Genomic DNA, 20,076 nt, shown 5'->3' with positions numbered 1-20,076 from the left:
AAGTAACATGAAAAATACAGGCTCAAGATTATATCTGTCATGGATGAAAATACTACATTTATGCCTCATTGTAATCCATTCATTGGTTTATGGACCCTGAGCCCTCCAGGGAGTGTCACAACTCCACATGATACTGCTGAGAGCTGTATTTTGCTTTTGGATTTCTGATTTAGCTGAAAGAAGTTTAAAAACACATGTAGCCTGACAACTCCCTATTGGCTACACAACTGAGGAGGGTCAAGAGCATAAACTATTCCAGCAGAAGCCAGCTGTAACTTATGCTCACTAAACTGGCTGAGGATCTGCTTGTTACAGACAGTAGCATACGGGAAATTTATGCATTTTGCTAAATCCTCCCACTTTGGTTAAACTGTGCTTCATTTGGGGATCCATCATCACCAACATCATGACTGTGTTTTTTGAGCAGCATCAGAATACTAAGGGAAGTTGCACTTGGGGGGTCTAACTCCTCGCTTAGGACTATAAGGGACTTTCAGTCAGGTCCACTGACATCAGTTGGAACTGTGGTTAAAAGCTAAGGGACACACAATTCTCCAAACATCCCTTACTCCCAATGCTGATTTTAAAGAGAATTTAGTGCACAGTAGGGATAAATCTTTCCACATCTTTCACAATAGTGAGAGATTAAATTAGACCTCAGCAATGTCACCTCCCCATCCTGACCAGCACTGCTGCTGATGGGACTTTTAACGGTTGCAAGTGGAAGAACCATACATTTGGGCACACAAAACCTTCAGCCAAAATGGGTAAGGAGTTTGCATTTTCTGGACAGCAGTACCTTTGCTTGGCAGAGATTTATTTTATTTTATTTTATTTAAGGACAGTGACTGGGACAGGAAATTTAGGATGGAATAGAGATGTTTAGGATAGAAATATAAAGTCACAGGACAACTTATTCCATCATTCCTTGTTGTTTTTAGATACAGTTGAGGACTCTGGATAGGCCCTGTATTCTTCTCTCTAACAGCCCCATTTTTACCTGACAGCTCTGCTCCGTTCAAGCTTAGATGTCTCAAAGTTATCTGTCTCGCTGTCTCCAGGAGCAGGTCCTGCCTAACCATTTGTGGGCACTTCCTACGGCCATGGTGCTTTGCTGTGGCGTGGATGCGAACACAGTTTATCTGCTGTAATCCAACAACGGTTAAAGAAACATCAGCTAGGCACTTGACAGCACTTGTTCCATTGCATAACACATAAGGCTGGATATGTTTTGTATGGTTAGAAATTAGACCAGCTCAATATTTCTACCAGGATTGTGCTAGCAGAACAGTGCGCTAAAAATGGAGTTCGGGCTCTTGTGTGCAGCTGGTAACAGTCTTTGCTTTTTAATATAAGATTGTAGGCGTCTATCTTTCTATTTGCCTTTTATCTCTAAGTGGGAGAAAACATTTAAAAATTAGATTCTTTACCTTATGGCACGCTATCAGACACCTTTGGGTGTTACAGTCCATGCCTGTGTGAAAAACTCAGGGGCTTTCTTGGAAGATAAGTGTAGATGTGGCTATTCTTAGCATTGCGTATCTGGCTAACATATAAATGTGATAATACTAAGGTGTGTGTGTGTATGTATATGCATAGATAGCTTCTAATTTGTGAATATCTTTCCCAGTATACATTGCATGCATTTAAAGACACACTAATGATTGAGATCATGGGGTTCCACTGAACTCTTACACTTTCTTCTGTGTGATAAACCTCTAGTCTGCAACTTCCCTTAATGAGTGAACAAAATTGTCCTGTTTTTGCAAAAATCATATTTAGCAAACATGACTTGACAAATACAACTGTCACTATGAAACAGTGACACTAAGCAGTAATATGTCAAAAGACCGAAACATTAATTTTAACATGACACAAGCCTATCGTGCTTACATATTTTTCCATTATTTTTTCCTCTTAGCTGCAGGACTATATTTCTCTACAGTTCTGTATTTTATTTCTCCTGTCATTTGGGACATTAACTGTCCCAAACAGGCTCAGGTCACTTAAAAGACTTTTTTTTTTGCTTCCATTTAATCTGGACAAAATCTGAATCATCACCAAAGCAACATTAGGTAAGAAATGCAGTCAGGAGATCTACCGAGATCACAGAAACCCTGAACTGGGTTACCAACAGTGGTAAGTATCAGAACTTAAGAAACTAGTGCATACTTCACCACTTTGACAGAAGCCACTCCATAGGTCACACAGAAATACTTTTCATTTTATAGTTTGTCATCCGTAATAGAGTATACTATATTAAAGTAGCACAAAGCTCATGTATGAATTCCTCAGGAGTTCCTGAAAAGAAGTTTAAGTGTAGTCTGAAATGGAACAAATTACTATCTGTTTTCAGCTATTTAAAAAAAAAAAAAAGTGACACAAGGAGATACGAATAACATAACTGAAATGTACCTGAGACATGCAAAGAATAAAGAAAAAAATACTGACTTCTGAGAAGAAGAAAGGCTAGCTGCTGGCAATATAATGCACCGGATGTCTGTTAGCTGACTTCTGGGTGAAGTAAAGGCATAAATATCACTATCATTTGATATTTTCATGGAAGATAATTATTTTAAAATTTGAGGCTGCGGGAAGGATTTTGATTTTTATCATTGCCTTTGTATTTTAATTTTGACTGCAACATGGAATGATGTAAGGAAGGTGGAAATCCAATCTCAGCCCTTTTACTAGGGTTCACACAGATCCTCTGGTATTTCTGAAGACTTGGAAAGGAGAAGTTGGCATACAGTGTTTTCCATATCTAATTTCCTTCTTTGGTGAAAATTCCAGTAATCATTAACAACATTTACTACAGAGACATCCAAGACAGTTCCAAAGTTTCTAGCAGACTCTTACTGTAAGCTGTGCTCTTTGTGTTTTTAACATACGACACACCAGAAAACAAAAATGCAAGTGAAATAAATATAATAAAGGAAAACATTATGAACAATTTCTGGAGTGCAAATCCAGATGCTTCTCAAACATTATATCATGACTGTTTGCAAAATATCTAAAGAGAACATCTCTTTGCTCAGTGACAGTAGAAGGGAACCTAAGCAAAAAAACTCCATCATTAGATCAGCCACCATGGTGAGGATAGCCCTGCAGGTCACAGATCTGGGCATTAAATAAAGCAGTTTGTGAGCTGTTCTGTTTTAGTGGTAAAGCAGGAAAACCGGAATGCCTAAAGAGCACACTTTCGAGAATCTGTTACCTTTCTGTTCGGATTCAAGTCTGGTTTACGGGCTAGCTGGGCTAGAGAATTTGAATGATTTTATTTTCAATAGTTAATTGCTTACAGTAGATGCTCAGCTTGTTGAAAGCTTAGTTTATAACCTCAGTGAAAGCAATTTTCATTAGAAGAGGTTTTATCTTATCTTTCCACTAAGGTTTATTAAAAATATGTAGCACCTGATAATTTAACACCAACTGAGTGACTGCTGAATTCTCCCCTCTCTCTGCCCGCCTGTCTCATACACACACACACACAAACAGAGGAATGCTTCTCGACTGCCAAACTATGTGCCAAGATTTTGTTCAATTTAATCTCAATCATATGAGTTAGAGAACCATGAAACAAAGTTTCTACCAAGTACGCTGACAGATTTTTAGTTCTAGTGGCTCCACAGGGCATCACTACAAGTACAGTAAGAAACTTTTCTTATTAAAGATTTTTGAGCTGATCCATTTTCCATTTAAGTCAACATGAGCAATATCACCATAAAGAACTCAACACTTGCTAACTGATACCATACACTCATCAAAATTATTTCACTTCTAAGTAAACAAAAAGTTGTGGTACCTCCAACACCATTGTGTGGTTGCTGCTGGCACAGGAAAGCCATGTGGTGGCAGCTACTCTGGTGTGTTATGTCACGTAACACCATGTCAGTTCAGGACTGACAAATCTAAACATATGGTTTGAAATATTGGGGGAAATATTTCCTGGGGAGATGGGGTGAAGAGGCAGGGAATAGCTACTCTCTGTCTTTTGAGGAGTTTTTTTTTTCTGAGCGAAGAGATCTTGAAGAAGACTCATCGCTTTGCTCTTGCTTTGGAGGGGTCCGTGGTGATTTTAAGAGCCTCAGTATTACCTGAAAATGGTCCAGAATCTGGGCAACTGCCCAAGTTTTTGTTCTTTGTTTTGAAATCCTGATAGAAAATCTGGATATTTACATTTTTGATCCAAATATATAAAGTTTAAGGCTCTGATCCAACAAAACACTGTGAGGAACATCCATTGACCACAAAATGGGACTTACTCGGGTCCTTGAAAAGAAGTCTGTACCTATTTTAGTGGACTGATCTCAGTAAATCAGGAAGTATGGAATGGAATATATCAATTACAGAGTCGAATAAACATGAGAAAGCAGTTCCTAATGGCAATATCTGTTTCCCAAGAATCTGAACTCTTTCAAATGTATCATCTCTGGCACCAGCAAAAAAGGTGCCTGAAGGAATCACTGAGAGCTGGATCTGTCTGCCTGCAGCTATTCAGGACCGAAGCGATACGGTTCTGCTGTGTTATAAAACAAAATGGCCACATTTTGCTCTCATTTACATATATGTCATTCCACTCAAACCAGTGAGCATTGTTTGTCTGCATGAAGACAAAAAGAAGTTGTTTTGCTATATAATTACATCCATGATCTGTGAGGATCCTGATTAAAATAAAGCAATCTGCGGAGTGAATATACAACCGGAGGTCTTTACAAGACATGTTAATTCCGGGGCCGATTATCATGCAGTAGCAAATTTAGGGGCGATTTAGTTCTTAGATTGCTAGCAAGATCAACTTCATAAATTCAGAGGAGTAAAAGGAACTGAAAAATCTTCTCTTAAAGAAGAGAAAACCTTAACATAAACTCTCCTTTTTAAGCTGGTCTTACTTTGCCCTCTGCCTTGCTCCTGAAGCTTTTTGTTGGTACAATTTCTCTCACTTAGGTATCAATCCCATTAGGCTGCTATATTATATGGTTAAAACATTGATGTAACACAAGCTGCTACAGCAAATAATTGAAGTAATAAAATACAACTGCAGTTATTTGCTCTCCTCAACTGCAGGCAGAAAAAAAGGAGAAAGGATTTTTTTAAACTGACCCCATAGTGTTACATACAGACAGCAAAACTTTTTTTTTTTTTTTCCCCTCTTTTATTGCAGTAACACTTTTGAAGAACATAGTGGACTTGTAGTAACTTTTTTTTCTTCAATTATATTTTTAAGCAGGAAAAGCAGTTAGTCTACATTGTGGAATTATGCCTTCATAATTTTCTTTAAAATCCATAAATTTATTTTAAGGAGCAGGAATGCTGAAAGAATCTGAGCGTACAACAACCTTTGTTTTTTGCCATAAAGAAACTTAATAGACTTAAACCTTTTTTTTTTTCTTTCTTTCTTTTTTTTTCTTGTGAGCATCTCTAGGCCAGACTCACTTTGTCAGGCGTTAGACCAAAGTGTTCCATTAATGGCTGAAGTGTAAAGTTTGACTAAATGGGGTTTGCAGCAGAAATAGTGCCAGATCCTTGCCTGTGACAGTATGTGTACTACACTAAGGCACAGTGCCTCACATCCTCAGTTTATTCAGGAGAAAAAGAGCGGATTTTTTTTTTTTTTTAAATCTTCTTCATGGCTAGGATGTGGATATCCTCATGTGTGAACTTTCCTGAATCTGACTAGGGGGTATGTCAGGACCTTCATGTTCTCATTGGCACGGGGTAAGCACCAGAGATAGTCAGCAGGCTTTAAATTTCTCTAGACTTTGTTTCAGCATGTAGACATGTCAACTGTTTGATTTACAAAGTGTATTAACATCATTTTGATATCTAGAAAATGTTGTTTGATTCTTTCTTATTTCATAGGTTAAGTGGTTTATTTTATTTATTAAGCCTATTGAAAAAGATTTTATGGAAAATTCTGAAGACAAAACGCCCTGTTTCCTTCTACATGTTCACTAATAGATATATTATAAAATGCTAGAAAAAGGCAAAAGGCCAAGCTCATCTCTGGTGTAATTCCAGTAAAAGCAATAAAATTACACAAGGCATGAATTTGGCCTAGGCACTGTAAATGTTACTCTGGTGCACACTGAGTGTCTGCTTGTTTTTACTGGCAAGGCTTAAAATACAAATCCCCCCTTTTTCATAGAAATGGATACATTTCTCTGGAACAGATTAATCAGTGAAACAGGTATCAGGTAACTATGACAAAGACAGCAACTGGTTCAAGTGCCTGCCTTTTTTTTGGCTTTTTCTTCTTCTGACTAGCTTACAGTCGCTGCTCTCAGAATTTTTAGATATATATTTATTTTCTCTTTTTGCATTGTCATTACAAGACTTTTTTTTTTCTTTTTTTTTTCTGTCTCCTTTTGTCTAATTTGTCTTGTATGCTCTTCCGTGATGTTTCCTGTTGACACTTCTCAATATTTTTTCTAACTCGGAATGTGGCTTTCTAGCAGACACAGAGGCCCCAGAGTGAATACCCTTCAGAGCCAATTCTGACTTGGACCTTGCACAACGCTATTAACTGGCTCTTGCTCGAAGAAAGGTGGCTATAGCAGGATTGCCTGAGCCCGAAGACAGATCGGGTCAGGGAAAGCTTGCCAATATGTGTGCACTAAATTCAACCACTCTTAATTTCTGCTCAGAAGAAGAAGCAGAAAAACACAAAAACATTTTAAATCACAAACTTGCAAGGGCTTTTCTCAGAACTTGGTTGTTTTACATTGCGTTCGTCTGTATGTTTAAGTTTGTGCTTGCTGGCCACTTTAAAGTAAACATAGTTCAATGCCCTCAGAAACAGTTTTCCTCAGCCCACTAGAATTCCCTGGAAAAAGGCTTTATCTGCTGAACTGCTGGATATTTTTGTGTGTGTGTAATTTTTTTTATCAGCTTGTTTTGTTTCCTTTTTTTTTTCTTTTTTATTCAATGCTTATAAAAGTTGGGAGCCCTGTTGGAACAAGATAGAATCATAAAAGACTTCAGGAATCTCATCACAACCTAAACAGTACAAATTGCACATTCTTCATGGAAGTATTAGCTTTTAGTGCGTGCCTGGATCCAAGTATAATAGATTATCCCAAAGTGGGAAAGAATGAACAGTACAAAATTAGCAGAACTGGGAGCTCAGATCATTTGGTGGAGCAATATGATCTCTGTACTTTCAGGGTACTGAATGCTAAAGCCACTGGAAACAGTATGTAAAATTATATCAGGGTAAGCAAGGAAGCATATGTAGGCCTGGGAGAAGGAAAAAAGTTTGGACAATACTTTCCTACAGGAGAGTAAGTATTGAAATTCAGTGAATGAGCTTGTAGGAAACAAACTACTATTCATGAACAATTTCTTGCTCTGAAGATAGAAATATGGAATGCTAAAAGTTATGACAGAGAGAAAATAAAAATAAAATACTTTTCAATGGCTGTGCAGGGGCCAACTGCTGTGGGAGAGTAACCCTGCAACGAGACTGAAATATAAAGCTGCCCTGTGAGCAGGATAGGTTTCCTGAGGCTGTCCTTCTCAAAGAAACCTTGCCAGAACGTGTCCTTTATGGCACCATCTGATGGGTTTGGTCTAACAGTGCTGGGAAGCAGCTCAGGAACACCGTACAGTTAGTGGAAGCTCGAGGATGGTGGTGAGCACACTCTGGTAAAACTACCCGCTATGTTCCAGCTGCCTGCGTCGGGTCCTCAGGAATGGGACTGAAGTATTCTGGAGTAACAAATACATTTAAAAGTATTGCTTAAGCTAAATACACCCTGGAGGAACAAGTCGCTGAACACAAATCTAATAATATGGAGTATCACAGCACATGCCAATAAGCTGCTAGAGGTTGTATAGCGTGGTTATTAATACAAACCTTGGCAGCACAGGCCTCTGGTCTTCTGTCATCCCCACTGCACTCCAATGACCTACTCAGTACACCAGCCCAAAATGAGTGATCCCAGCAAGGGAGTCATCAGTGTTAGGAGCTGGCTGGGATTTTTTTTTTTTTAAAGTCTTATGTGGTGTTTTCTTCCATTAGAAAATGAGAGAATGCAAAATGGTTTTATATACTTCTTTTTTTTCTTAGCTATGTAAATATATTTGCAATACTTTATATTTTTAAAACTCATTTTCTCTTTGCTTAATTCCTTAAGATAAGTGAACCCTCCCCTATGTAAACGTCCTACCAGAATACTGACTACCTTTTAAGCAGTATATGATTTAGAAGGTAATTTTTTACTATTTTCTTATATAAGTGTATATATATAGGTTCTAAAGTGCTTTTAGATGCACTTTAGTATTTAGATTAAGAGATAAAAATGATGAAAGGGACACAACCTTCTGTCATTGGCGTGGCATTTGGGAGGTGAGGTAGTTTAAAATATCATTTCTATCTTCATTTCTCTTCATCATGATGACTGTATTTCTTTACTACATCCCATACGGTACTTTGTCTTTGTTCAAGACATTTTCTTTCCTGAACACTGAATATTCTGGGGTCTGGGACTTTGTGTGAGTGCACTGCTACACACGATGACATTATGACTAGTCAAGTTGGAGGTATGGACATCAAAGCCAAACTGATTATTGATTTTAGGTGCTTTGAGGTGTTGAACTCTGGACGCCTTATAAGAAATCTGATTTTCAAGTTAAAACTTTTCTCCCAACTGTATCCTGTGAAAACTGCACAGCCGAGCTCCCAGTGCCCAGTGGTCACTCCTGAAACCTTGCTGGAGCTCCCAGCCCGACCCCAGCAGATCTCCCCCAGCCCAGGCCGAGAGCCCTGCGCGCAGGGATTTTTGTCACTGCTCTTATTTAACATGATTTGTTCACTGGGGCTCAGAGCAATGAAACCCAGTAAATAATACATTGGCCAAACAGAGAAGATAACAAAAGGAAATAGTTAAGGTACTATAATAATTTTAGCCATTCTTTTTTCAGGTCACTATAATCTGCCCAAAGATAACTAATTGTTCAAAGTAAACATTCCACTCCGACCACAAAAGGAATCCATTACACAAACATATAATTCACAGTCATTTTTAGTGGGTTGTAAACAGTTTGGAATGAGCATAAAATGGGACAAAAATCAAAGTGAGCATTTAGAAATGAAAAAGTGTTTGCTACAAAAGGTCAGTCCCTTTACTTGGCAAACTATGTAGAAAAGCCTGGGAAAATGTTGAACACACAAGCAGTAAGGGAATTTTAAAGCCAACAACCTCCCTGTTTCTTTAAACAGACATCGGAACCTATAACTGGATCCTGTCAAACAAACGACAGCAAAAAAACATAACAGCTGCTAAGAAGTAAAGTTGAAAGATAAAGTTTTCTAAGCTAAGAACCTTCTCAGAAGTGGACTAAAGGTCTTTCTTAAATCTTTAAGCAAGGTTATGGATCCCAGGGTGGCTTTTAGGCATCGAATCAAATATGTAATTTTGTGTATCATTCCTGTCAGAGCATCCTGTGCTCCAAGAAAAGCAACAGAAAACAATGTCTGCAATGTCCAGCTTAGAATGAAAACTGTACCTGTAATCACCAGCCTTGCTGCCTGCAGTGTCATTTCTCAAGTCGTTTAGGCTGATTCGAGAACACTAACTTGGATTTGGGAACAGAGGGAGAAAATGAAGGACATTTCAAAAGAGAGATGAAAGTTAAATTATATTTCCCTGGAGCATTAGTACTGTATTTCTTTACAAAATCTAAGTACACTGGATACCACCGATAGGTTTAAGATACTGACTTCTTGGGGTGTTCATTTACTCTGCTATTAGATACACGGGCAAATGATCATCCCTGGAAGAGAGTTGAATATCAGGCTGTTTTCACATTGTAAAACTTTACTATGAGAAACACTGGATGGCTTTTTGTATAGGTAGACTGATATTTTTATTTTTGTATGCGTTCTACTCATGCCTTTCGTTTATTTAAAAAAATGCAAAAAAACCGCCAGGACTTTTAAAGGGTCACGAATAACAAAATAAATAGGAGATTCAAGAAATGACTGGAAATCATATCTGCAGCACCACTGGTCTTGTAATGGGCCCCACCCTTGGCAGAGTGCACGGCATGTGGATTACAGAGCAGCGGAGGATTGTCCCAGGCTCTCCTTGCTGCACTGCTCAGCTCTGTGCGGGCTGGTGCTACCTATCGGATGGCCTCTGGGGACAAGGCATGGGGTGAAAAAGGCAGGTCAACAGATCAGAAGAACTCGGGGCCCATCCAAGGTAGGTGGTGACGGCAAACCAACAGAATACACGAGGGAAAAAACAAAACAAAAGAAAACATGGATACACGGTTCTGTGAAAGATTTCCCCTTCAAGTCCCTGAGAAAGTAGAAAGTGGAGACATGGTAGAAATGGTAGAAATCTTTGAGTAGCCACTGCATTTCTTAAATCTGACCATGGCATGGTACAGAATTATTCCCTTCCCAGGTCACATCAGATACACGGCTGATTTTTCTGTCAAGAATATTGCATTAAATGCCCAGGGTCCAACATGCTTTGCCAAGACACTATTGACTTTAGTGGCATAGCTCTGTACAATTAAATTCTTCAGGCAAGAATTTCATCAAAAATTGTGAATGAATAAATAATACAGGAAGAATGAAGAAAAAAAAAACAACTAAGCTTGTTATTCCCCTACCTAGGAAAAAAAAAAAAAAAAACAAAGTGACAATTGCCTTGCAAGTTTACAAGAATGGAAATAGTTTTAATTACTATCTATCTAAAACTCCACTGCCAGCCCTGAAAGATGGCTGACTGAATGTATAAAGACCCTTTGCTTCCCTGTTCTATTTTAATAACTACAAAAAGAGGCTGAAAACATGGAATTCACTCTTGAACAAGTGAATCTGTGTCGGACAGATAAATATGCATTATGGAGTGAGAATTAGACCAGACCTTATAAAGCACCTCTGTCCTGAAGTGGTGAATGAGCAAACAATAGCCTAGGGGACAAACAACCAAAATCTGATCTAAGTTGCAGGAAAAAATATCAGAATAATTCCTCTGATTTCAGTGTAGATATTCATTTTAAAATAGTGTAACTAAACAGGAAATCTTGCCAACAGTTAATGACACCCTCTACATTTTTAATCTGTGGAAGAATATTACTACAGTTAGCTATTGTATGTAACGTCATCTACACAGGAAAATGTACTAATTAATATGGTTTATTCAGATCACCACTAGACTGTCTGTGCACAGTGATAACATTAAAAAAAAATCACACACAAAAAAAGAAAGAAAATCAATAGGTAAACAATAACTAAAAACATGACTTCATAAATAAGAATACAGCCGTACAGCCAAGTATGAAAGTTTTGTAAGCAACATTTAGGGTTAGGCTCCTAAGATCTTTTTTTCCTGACAATCCTTTATCTTAAATGAAGCACAAAAGTAACATTTTTGGTACAGTATGTAGATGATATATTTTCTAAATAAAAAAAAAAAAAGCAACTTCAGGAAAAAAAAAAAAAAGCTTTTCTACAACAGCCAATATGCCAGCTGTACTAAGTATTTAGGCCATCTTACTAAGACTATGAAAGTAAACATACAGTTTTCATTAAATGTGCCTTTCCCATAATTGGTACATAAGTATTTCCCATGACTCTGCAGTTGAGTATCTTGGCTGGAGGCGTATCTGGCCATTAAGAGGAGGGCTTCAGATCTGTTGAGTCTCAGCCATGCCGGGAGACTTGGCACCTCCACATACTGCTTCCTAATACCAACCCCGGTATAAAATGTCATCAGAAGCTTGCATAAACATTGGACTTAGCTTCACATAAATTACTGCTGTCCTGAGATAGTTTATGCCAGAACTTAGTAAAAACAACACTTTGAGTAAATAGAATGTGAGTAAATGCAAGCATCTTAATCCAAGAAAATGATAATAGAAAAACTGTATATCAAATATAAACTCATAAATACAGCGATAAAATTAAATTTTTATCTCACGCCATATGATTAGCTTTTATTTACATACTACACTAACCAAAAGGGATAGACTTTCTCCAAGTTACAGCAACTTTGAGGGAAACACATGAACAATAGCGTAATACTCCGAAGGATGGATTCTTCTGAAGAAACAGTGATATTTTCATTTTCTCCTTGTACATTTCACACAGACAATAAACATCTAATTAGGTTCCTTGGATTTTTCTATTACGGGTCTGCAGTGCAGAGACCTTTGGCCTTGCTTCTCCTGGAGGAGTGGTCAGATACCACAAATCATCTATGAAATATCTAGTGCATCTTTTGGAGAACCTGTGCTAAGATCACAACCAAGCAGTCAATTAGACATGTTCTGCATGGCGTGGCATTTTTCTACTGTAATCTCTGCCTTTTTTTTTCAAGTTCTGAATTTCTCCTTGCAATTCCTCCTCTATTAATAGTCACTTCACACATGTATCCCCTTTCTTTGTCTCTCTCTTTCATCCAGCCTCCAGCCTTCCTCCAAAAAACCAATGCTACTATCTCCCCCTACCGAACAGTCTCCAGTTTGTTAGTCTCTGACTTCCTGCCAATCATTCTGGGAATAATAATATCCCAGTGCTCTCTTTGCTGTATAATTAAAGCATGAATTTCCCAGAGTTTGAAACTCCAGGGTATTTTTATTGCACCTTTCACTATAAAACCAGGTAACAATGATGGAATTAAAACAGCCTTTTCCTTTGTGGTTAACAGTCTAAATATCTTTTTATTTTCCATTGGTTCTCTTGTTCTGAGACTCCAGTATATGACAGTGACAATGGGTTCACCCAGCCTTATTCTGAAAATAAATTTTCTATCTTTTGCAAGATATATGTTTCCCCAGATCCCTGGAACAAGTTGTAAACTTGTAACAGATGGTGATGAAGCCTCACATTTTTATACAATACATTTTAAGATTCTGCATCTACCGCATGTACCTTCCAAAGAAAATGACCTTCAGTGAGAGAAGATACACTCGAAAGAAAGGAAGGCAGGCAATGGTGTTAAGCACATCTTTTTATACTATGAAAATCTTTCTTATTAAATTAATCAAAACTTTTAATGAGGATGAATACTCTTTCCAATAATCTCACAGTATCATGGCTTTTCAAAATAACAGTAAAAAATAGGTACCTGTAGACAGTTAAAAATATATATATGTGGTTGTACTAGAATAACATTAATTTTTGTTGAATACAATTCAGGACTTAGGAAAAAGTATTGGCATTACATTCACCAGAGACTTCAGGATGAAAGTTGCTGACATTTTATCGATTTTTAGCATTTACTTACCCAGAGAAAGACTAAAACAACAACATGTCAAACAAAATATAAGGAATAATCAGCACAAATGGGTTTTATTAATGTCTTACTGCATAAAGGAAATGAAGATATAGAGTGGGGTATAGTTCAGTCCGTAACTATATTATAAATTGAACTGCCTGCCTACTCTGGCAATTCAAGCAGAGTTACAAGGTTAAACTTTTGATTACTAACAAAGAAACAAAAAATAGTATGAAACATTAATAACTCACCTCTTCTTTCAACAGCTTTTATACACAGTCTTACAAACTGGGGGACTGTAGAATTCTCATGCTCACATACCAAGTGCAAATGGGAGCCAAAAATTTGATCTGCATTTGGGAGAAAATAAAGAATAAAAAAGAAAGAAAAACAACACAGGAAAATGCATTAAAGCATATTATTAGTAATATTTTATTTATTTATTTATTTTGTCTTTTCCGAGCTTGCATATCAATTAAAAACTCAATATGGGAGATGGGCAGACAAAGTTGGAGACAAGTCCTTTCTGAGTCCTGCTGTTCACTACCTTCTGCCCTGAGAGCAGACCTCAGCACTTGGGTCCTTTCCCTGGGCCGAAGCTTCAGTTGTCATTTGTACCTTTACCTTTCTAAAGCTTGTAGTCCATGGTCTCTGAGTTTGTTTGGATGTGCCATAAACTACCATGTGGGTGCAAGGGCTTCCTTACCTTGCATCATTAGGACTTGGAGTACAATTTCATCTAATCTTTACTGGAGGTTTTAATCATCAAATTACCTGCTTGAAAAATGGAAGGTACTAAACATCTTTTGATGAGGATAGCATATGTTACACCAAGTTTAACTTGTGATTTGTGTTTTTTCCTTGACAAATAAGCATTTAGCCCTATAATGCTACATTTTAATTTTTATGATGTTAAAGTTTTGATACACAGATTGTTCCTCTTAAAACATTGGTATAACCCAGTTAAAACCTTCAGATTACTAATTAGCTTCCTCCACCTAATTTTCACTCTATATATTTGAGAAATTACGTAAAGAGCAATCAGTAATGGGGATGTTGTCAGCTAGAATCAAAATGCATCAAACAGATGAACGAAACTATTCAATAAGAGCCAGTTAAATGCTAAAACAATAGGACTGTACTACCATCATTTATCCAAAGAGACAGTCTCCATATAGCATTTCAACAGAGTACTACACTTTGGAAATTGGAGTAGAGGCTTTCAAAAATGTTTGTAAAGACAGCTGAGGGGTGCTGGCGCAAGGCTGGGCTCTGCAGAGCAGAGCCAACAAGCACACTCAGTCCTAGAGAGCCCGCAGCCCTCGAGAGTTTCTGTGGCGCCAGGACACTTTCTCCACAGTCAGTTCCACCACCTCCCACCCCAATCAGTTTGAAAGGTTCTTCCTCAAAGCAGCACAACTTTTTCTCACCACCCGTCCAAATGCTGTTTGCTCTTTTTCTGCTTTGCAATGACATTAGCTTCGCCTTCCTATCATTAACCGCCGTTATTTCTTACTAAGCTTGGACTCTTTTGCAGCTTGACTGCTTTTTCTTTCCTAATACCTCGGACTAAGGAATAAGCCTGGAAACAAGACAGGGTGCACGGGATGGCAGGAGTTTTGGGCTTCTTGACATGCATCAGGGAAGCTTATTCCAGTACCTGGCAATGTGTGTGATCTGCATTCTGGTAGAGTATGTCAAAGCAAGCCTGAATTTAAGCTAGCCAGAGTTTCAGCTGCAGAAGGGATGGAGGACTGGGTTCGCAGAGCTACACCAAAGAAGGTTGTGTGCATGTGTGGCGTTAAGCATTAGCGAACAGTCTGTTACATGTTTTGGGGTTATGTTTCTGACAAAGCACAGTCTGGTTACATTTTCTTCATAAAACATTTATAGCTGCCTTCAGTGGTAATTATATATACAGAGATTTATGATTAAAATGTACTAGCACTTCCTCTTTTGACATCTTAATTGTTTTTTAAAATTTTAGCAAAGACCTGTCAAATTCTTTGCATAATATGGAATGTTCTCCAATGTAAATTATGTTAAAAAGAAGTAAAAATATATCTTATTTGCTTGACAAAGACACTTGTAAACAATTTCAGGAATAAAACAGTCAAGAAACTACACCGGGTTTAGATGGCCAGTATGTGAAGAACTGAATGGAAATTAATGCAAGGATGTTCAGCAACTTCTCTTCTGTGCTATAACTGCTTTATAACCAACTTGCAGGACTTTGTAGTTACTCTTTCAATCCACAGTATGAATGCAGAATACTCACTATTCTTGGGAGGAACTTTTGAAAAGGCTGGAGACTGATTTGCAATTCTCACCTCGTCCATCACCCCTTTTCTGGATGTGGATTTTCTGGATTTGGACTTGCATCTTCTACAGCAAACAGTTTAACTTTGTTTTAAGTACTTTTCAGTTTACAGATATAGTCGCATTCTATATTTTGCAGTTAAGGTTATAAACATCTTTTCTTCAGAAAATAGGCACTGGTCATCAAAAGACACTTTGGTAAAACAATGATACAGAACGGCTTGGTTTTGTTTGTTTGTTTGTTTTGTTTTTCTCCTAGAAATTCATGAATTTTTAGAAGTACTTGATCTAATAAGTCACACAAATATTCTGAATTCTGGGTGCAAACTCCATGACTATTTCTAGTCAATTTATTTTTTCCTGGATCTGTTTCTGTACATAAACATGGGAATGGCAGGAGTTACACTGCCAAATTTACATTCAGAGCTAACAAGGATAGTTGAGCTAAACTTATTTAATATTTGTGCAGAATTTTAAAAACAAGACATTATATGAAAGTTTTTTTTTTACACTAGATTTATGTGTAACTAAGATATAAATATTGGTTTCTTACTCTTTTATAGGTATATATATATATTAAATTGTATCTAAGGAGAAACTATTCAGAACATCTTTTCAAAAAATAGGAACTGCTCCCAAAGGAATAAAAGAAGCAAAAAAGCCCTTGTTTGATTTATTTGAGATAAGGCTCTTCAAAACTTCTTTTTTTATGACTTAAAAAAAAAAAAAAAAAAAAAAAGGATGTACACAACACTCCTAACCTCCTGTTATGACAGTTTATGTTTCCTATCCAGCTTATTTAACTCAAATGCCTGGGAAATAGACACAATTACCACCTTATGGAATGCTACTTAACTTTAAATGCTCCCCTCTGAATAGAAATCCACTTTATCTTCTCAGAGTTATTCCAGTTTCTCAGGAATTATTTCCTCTATAGGCTCCTGAAATGCTCTTGTTTCATCATTTAAAAATTTAAACTAACAATTGTTCAGAAATATCTTTTATTAGAACAAAGGCAATTCCCATACAGTGGATTCTGTTCACAAGAGCTTGTACAAAGGAGCTGCATACTATGCCCATATACAGCTTTAATCATTCACTCTTTCAGCTGTTATCAATTTAAAACCAATGAAACTCCCACACTGAGTCCATTTGAGCAGTCAATTTTAATATCTTGGGGCATCTGTAGTTATTCTGAATTGGCTGCAAAAGCAGAACTAACAAGTTAAGCTCTAACCATAAGTCTACATCAGGCTGGTAAACCATACATCAAACACAGACAGTTAGTCAATACTGTAGTATGAAAAACCAACAAGCATTTTTAAGAAGAGCAATATATTCATAATATGTTTGGTGGTATGGTTTACATTACACATCCCTGGTATCTGTGCTTTAAACCTTCTATTTAAGATGGTGGGGTGTGTGACAGCTTTGCACATGGATATAAAATGAGACACCAGAAGAGGAGAGAATGGACATTCGCAAGTTGTATAATATAAAATGATGATTACAGCTGCAATGAATTGCTCGTTCTGGTGAGCTTCAAGTTCTCCCTGAGTCTGACAGAACTGCTCTTTCTGAGTAGCTTTCACAGGCTGCAGCAAAGCCACTAATCCTGAGCTGCAGAAATCCAGTCTATGGGAGACAATACTTCTGGAAAAGAAACAATTAAAACAAAATCACAAAAGCCACATCCTCACTGAGAATGCCATTGTTTAACTGTTTTTGGTGTATAGGGATGAGATGTGGCCACACTGAGAAGGAATTCATATTCTAGTCTTTTTCATTAAAAAAACAGGGAAGGGAATCGCTAGCATCCTGAATTCTCGGGCAGAAGCTCAAATTCTGACACAAGAGGAGAGGGCATAATAGTGTCAAGCCCAAGTTTTTAAAAGCATGAATTATACCTACGTAATGTAATTCACTGCCTTCAAGGAGCGAATACTCGTGGAGTTAACTCTGCTACATCTGGATTTGAGCTGCTGGGCTACCAAAAGCTTTGTATCAACATCTAAGTTGTTGGTCTTCTTGGTATGTTTGAACATTGGCAGGAAAAAGGGGAAAAAAGAAGGAAAAGGCAAAATAAGAGGAATGTGCAGGGAGGGAGACAGAACAGTAGGCACCACAGCAGAGAATTCTTTTGGAGGGGGAAGGAAGGTGGTTGGAAATGCCATATTCTGAAAGGTTACTTCCCCGTGCTCCATGTGTAGACTTGAAATACCAAGTCAGACACTAAAGTGATGCTCATCACTGACTGGGGCTCCAAATAATGCCACAATGCTTTTACAGTAAGTGGGCCAGATTCTCAGCTGACTGAAGTCAGCAAGGTTGTCAATGGAGCTCCCCTGATTTATGCTAGCTGGGAGTCTTGCCAGTCCTTTTAACATGGAGATTTATTATATAACGTTGATCTGTGGTGGTCATCAATTAAAAAAAAATTACATTTGTGAGCAGTTACTGTTAAGTGGCATATGAGCTACCAGATTTGTTTCACATTCTCAGAAAAATAGAGAGTAGTGTAGACACTGGTCTCTTTTAAGAAATTATGGTGTTTTACTGGAGACAAGAGTTCATTTGAATTCAAAGAGAGTGAGGATGCTGTACTCCTTTTCAAAGCAGGTCTCAAAAATGAGATATTTTAAAATTATCTGAATGATTTCTGACCATCATGTCATGATTAGAGCAGCGTCAATGGAAACATCACTTTGTCCAGTGTTTGGCCATCGACAGGGTTTGGAAAATGTACTTCAGAAAGTCCATGTAGTGGTCAAAGAAAGAAACATCCTTGTGACCCACTGTCCCTGCAAGTCAAAGGAAACATTTCCTAACTTTTCCTAGGTTATTATGGGCACCAAAACAGTTGCTAAATTAACAATGCAGAAGAATTACAAAACACACCCAAAAATAAGTCTTAATCTAAACCTTTGGACTTCTCTTGAGCATTACACTCACTACATTGAATTACTCCACGGTCCACTGGAACATGTGAAACAATTAGGATGTTTTCCCTTGTCTAGAAATAAAATAATTGGTGATCTTTGTGCTGTTATCTGCACAACCACCAACATATGCTCAGCCTTGTACTATAGGCTATCAAGCCAAATCACAGCTAGTTCTTTTCACCAGCAATTGAATGGCTTTTAGATTCATCTTGAAAAAGTTGTAACGGTTCCAATTTTTATGCTGTTCTGTTTTTTGCCTTAACTTACAAAATAAGTTTCATGAAGTTCCTTCAGCATCTACCCTTTGAAATAAAACAACAACAACAAAATCTAGGTGAGTATCTTGCCAGCTGCATTTTCCTCATTTCCCATAGCATCATTTATGTTGTTAATTATGACTTTTTCTTTTCCTTTTCCTTTATCTTTCAGCATTTGCTGAAAGAGAATTTTGTAATAGTCTATTGCCAACACAACCACCATAGCTTTAAAATCACAGTTTCATGGAAGCATTTTTTTTTTTTTCTGGACTAGAGAGGCTCAGAAATCAGGAGGTTAGCAGGGCAATATTAAGTTGAAGGTTGGCAATTCATTTGGGGCAATATTAAATCATGACAAAGCTCAAACACAAAGATCAAAGTTCAATTATAAAGTAGTTCTAAAAGAGAAGATTTATATATTATTTTTCTAGCTTATTAGTGCAGATTCTGTAAATTCTGAGAATATTTCAATTCCAAGGAACTGCCCTAGCATATAAATTTGAACACAGTTATTCTTGAAATAACACTGTTAAAATGGCAGGCCTGAAACATGCCTATTTTCTCCTTCTAGGTTTGCATGCATGTGTGGAAATACACCAACAAAAGTGTACGTATAGCCCCATACATGTTACACAGAAATGATTCAAAATTCTTCTGTTACAAAGATATTTTGTGTAAGCAGCAGTGAGATGGAACTATGAGGGCTGACAATCTTCATGGCATTTCTCACTGGAGCATGAAAAACCCCATGAACCAGCCCATTGCAACAAGTGGGGCCAGTGCGCTTCATGTTCAGGCTTCTCATAGGAAAAAGACTAAAAAGCAAATGGGACAGTGATGACAAAAATAACTTTTTGTCATATAAATCAGCAGTTCATTCTCAGATTACCATACAACTAACTTTTACACCCTGGTCACATTCCCCTGTTTGATTACCATCCTCCTATTTCTTATTCTTCCCATTTGACAAAAGCATACTTTTTTTACTACAGATATTTCCTACATCCTACAGGAACAAAGTTTTGTTAAGAGTTAAATGACAATCACATAATTTCTAGATTTTCTGATAATACTGTTGGCAGAACAAAGTACCCCAGGAGATCAAACTGCTATTTAATTTTGAAGCCTGTATTCCCAAATTTGGTTAATGCAGAGAAATGTGTCGAGTCTTCTGGCCAAGTGTGTACACATCAGTGACTAACAGCTCACAGAACTGTGTTTAAGTGAACTTACCACCTTAAAATGTATTTACTCATGACTATAATTTACGTGTTAAATTTATTGGAGTTTTGGTTCCAATGTGACATACAATGTAAAAAA

General features: G+C 37.4%; 1 protein-coding gene across 7 annotated transcripts in view; it reads right to left on the bottom strand.

The window, feature by feature from the left end:
* Window positions 1-20,076, bottom strand: part of ARHGAP15 (Rho GTPase activating protein 15) — a 331,319-nt gene that overhangs the window by 114,302 nt on the left and 196,941 nt on the right. For all 7 annotated transcript variants that reach the window (XM_013189194.3, XM_066999696.1, XM_013189193.3 and 4 more), the window contains one exon: window positions 13,490-13,588. In XM_013189194.3, coding sequence (XP_013044648.1) covers window positions 13,490-13,588 — 99 coding nt within the window. The remainder of the gene's footprint in view (window positions 1-13,489; window positions 13,589-20,076) is intronic.

The sequence above is a fragment of the Anser cygnoides genome, chromosome 6 (assembly GCF_040182565.1).
Source record: "Anser cygnoides isolate HZ-2024a breed goose chromosome 6, Taihu_goose_T2T_genome, whole genome shotgun sequence".
Taxonomy (NCBI): domain Eukaryota; kingdom Metazoa; phylum Chordata; class Aves; order Anseriformes; family Anatidae; genus Anser; species Anser cygnoides.
The sequence above is the reverse complement of the archived record's forward strand: the minus strand, read 5'-3'. Positions and strand labels throughout refer to the sequence as shown.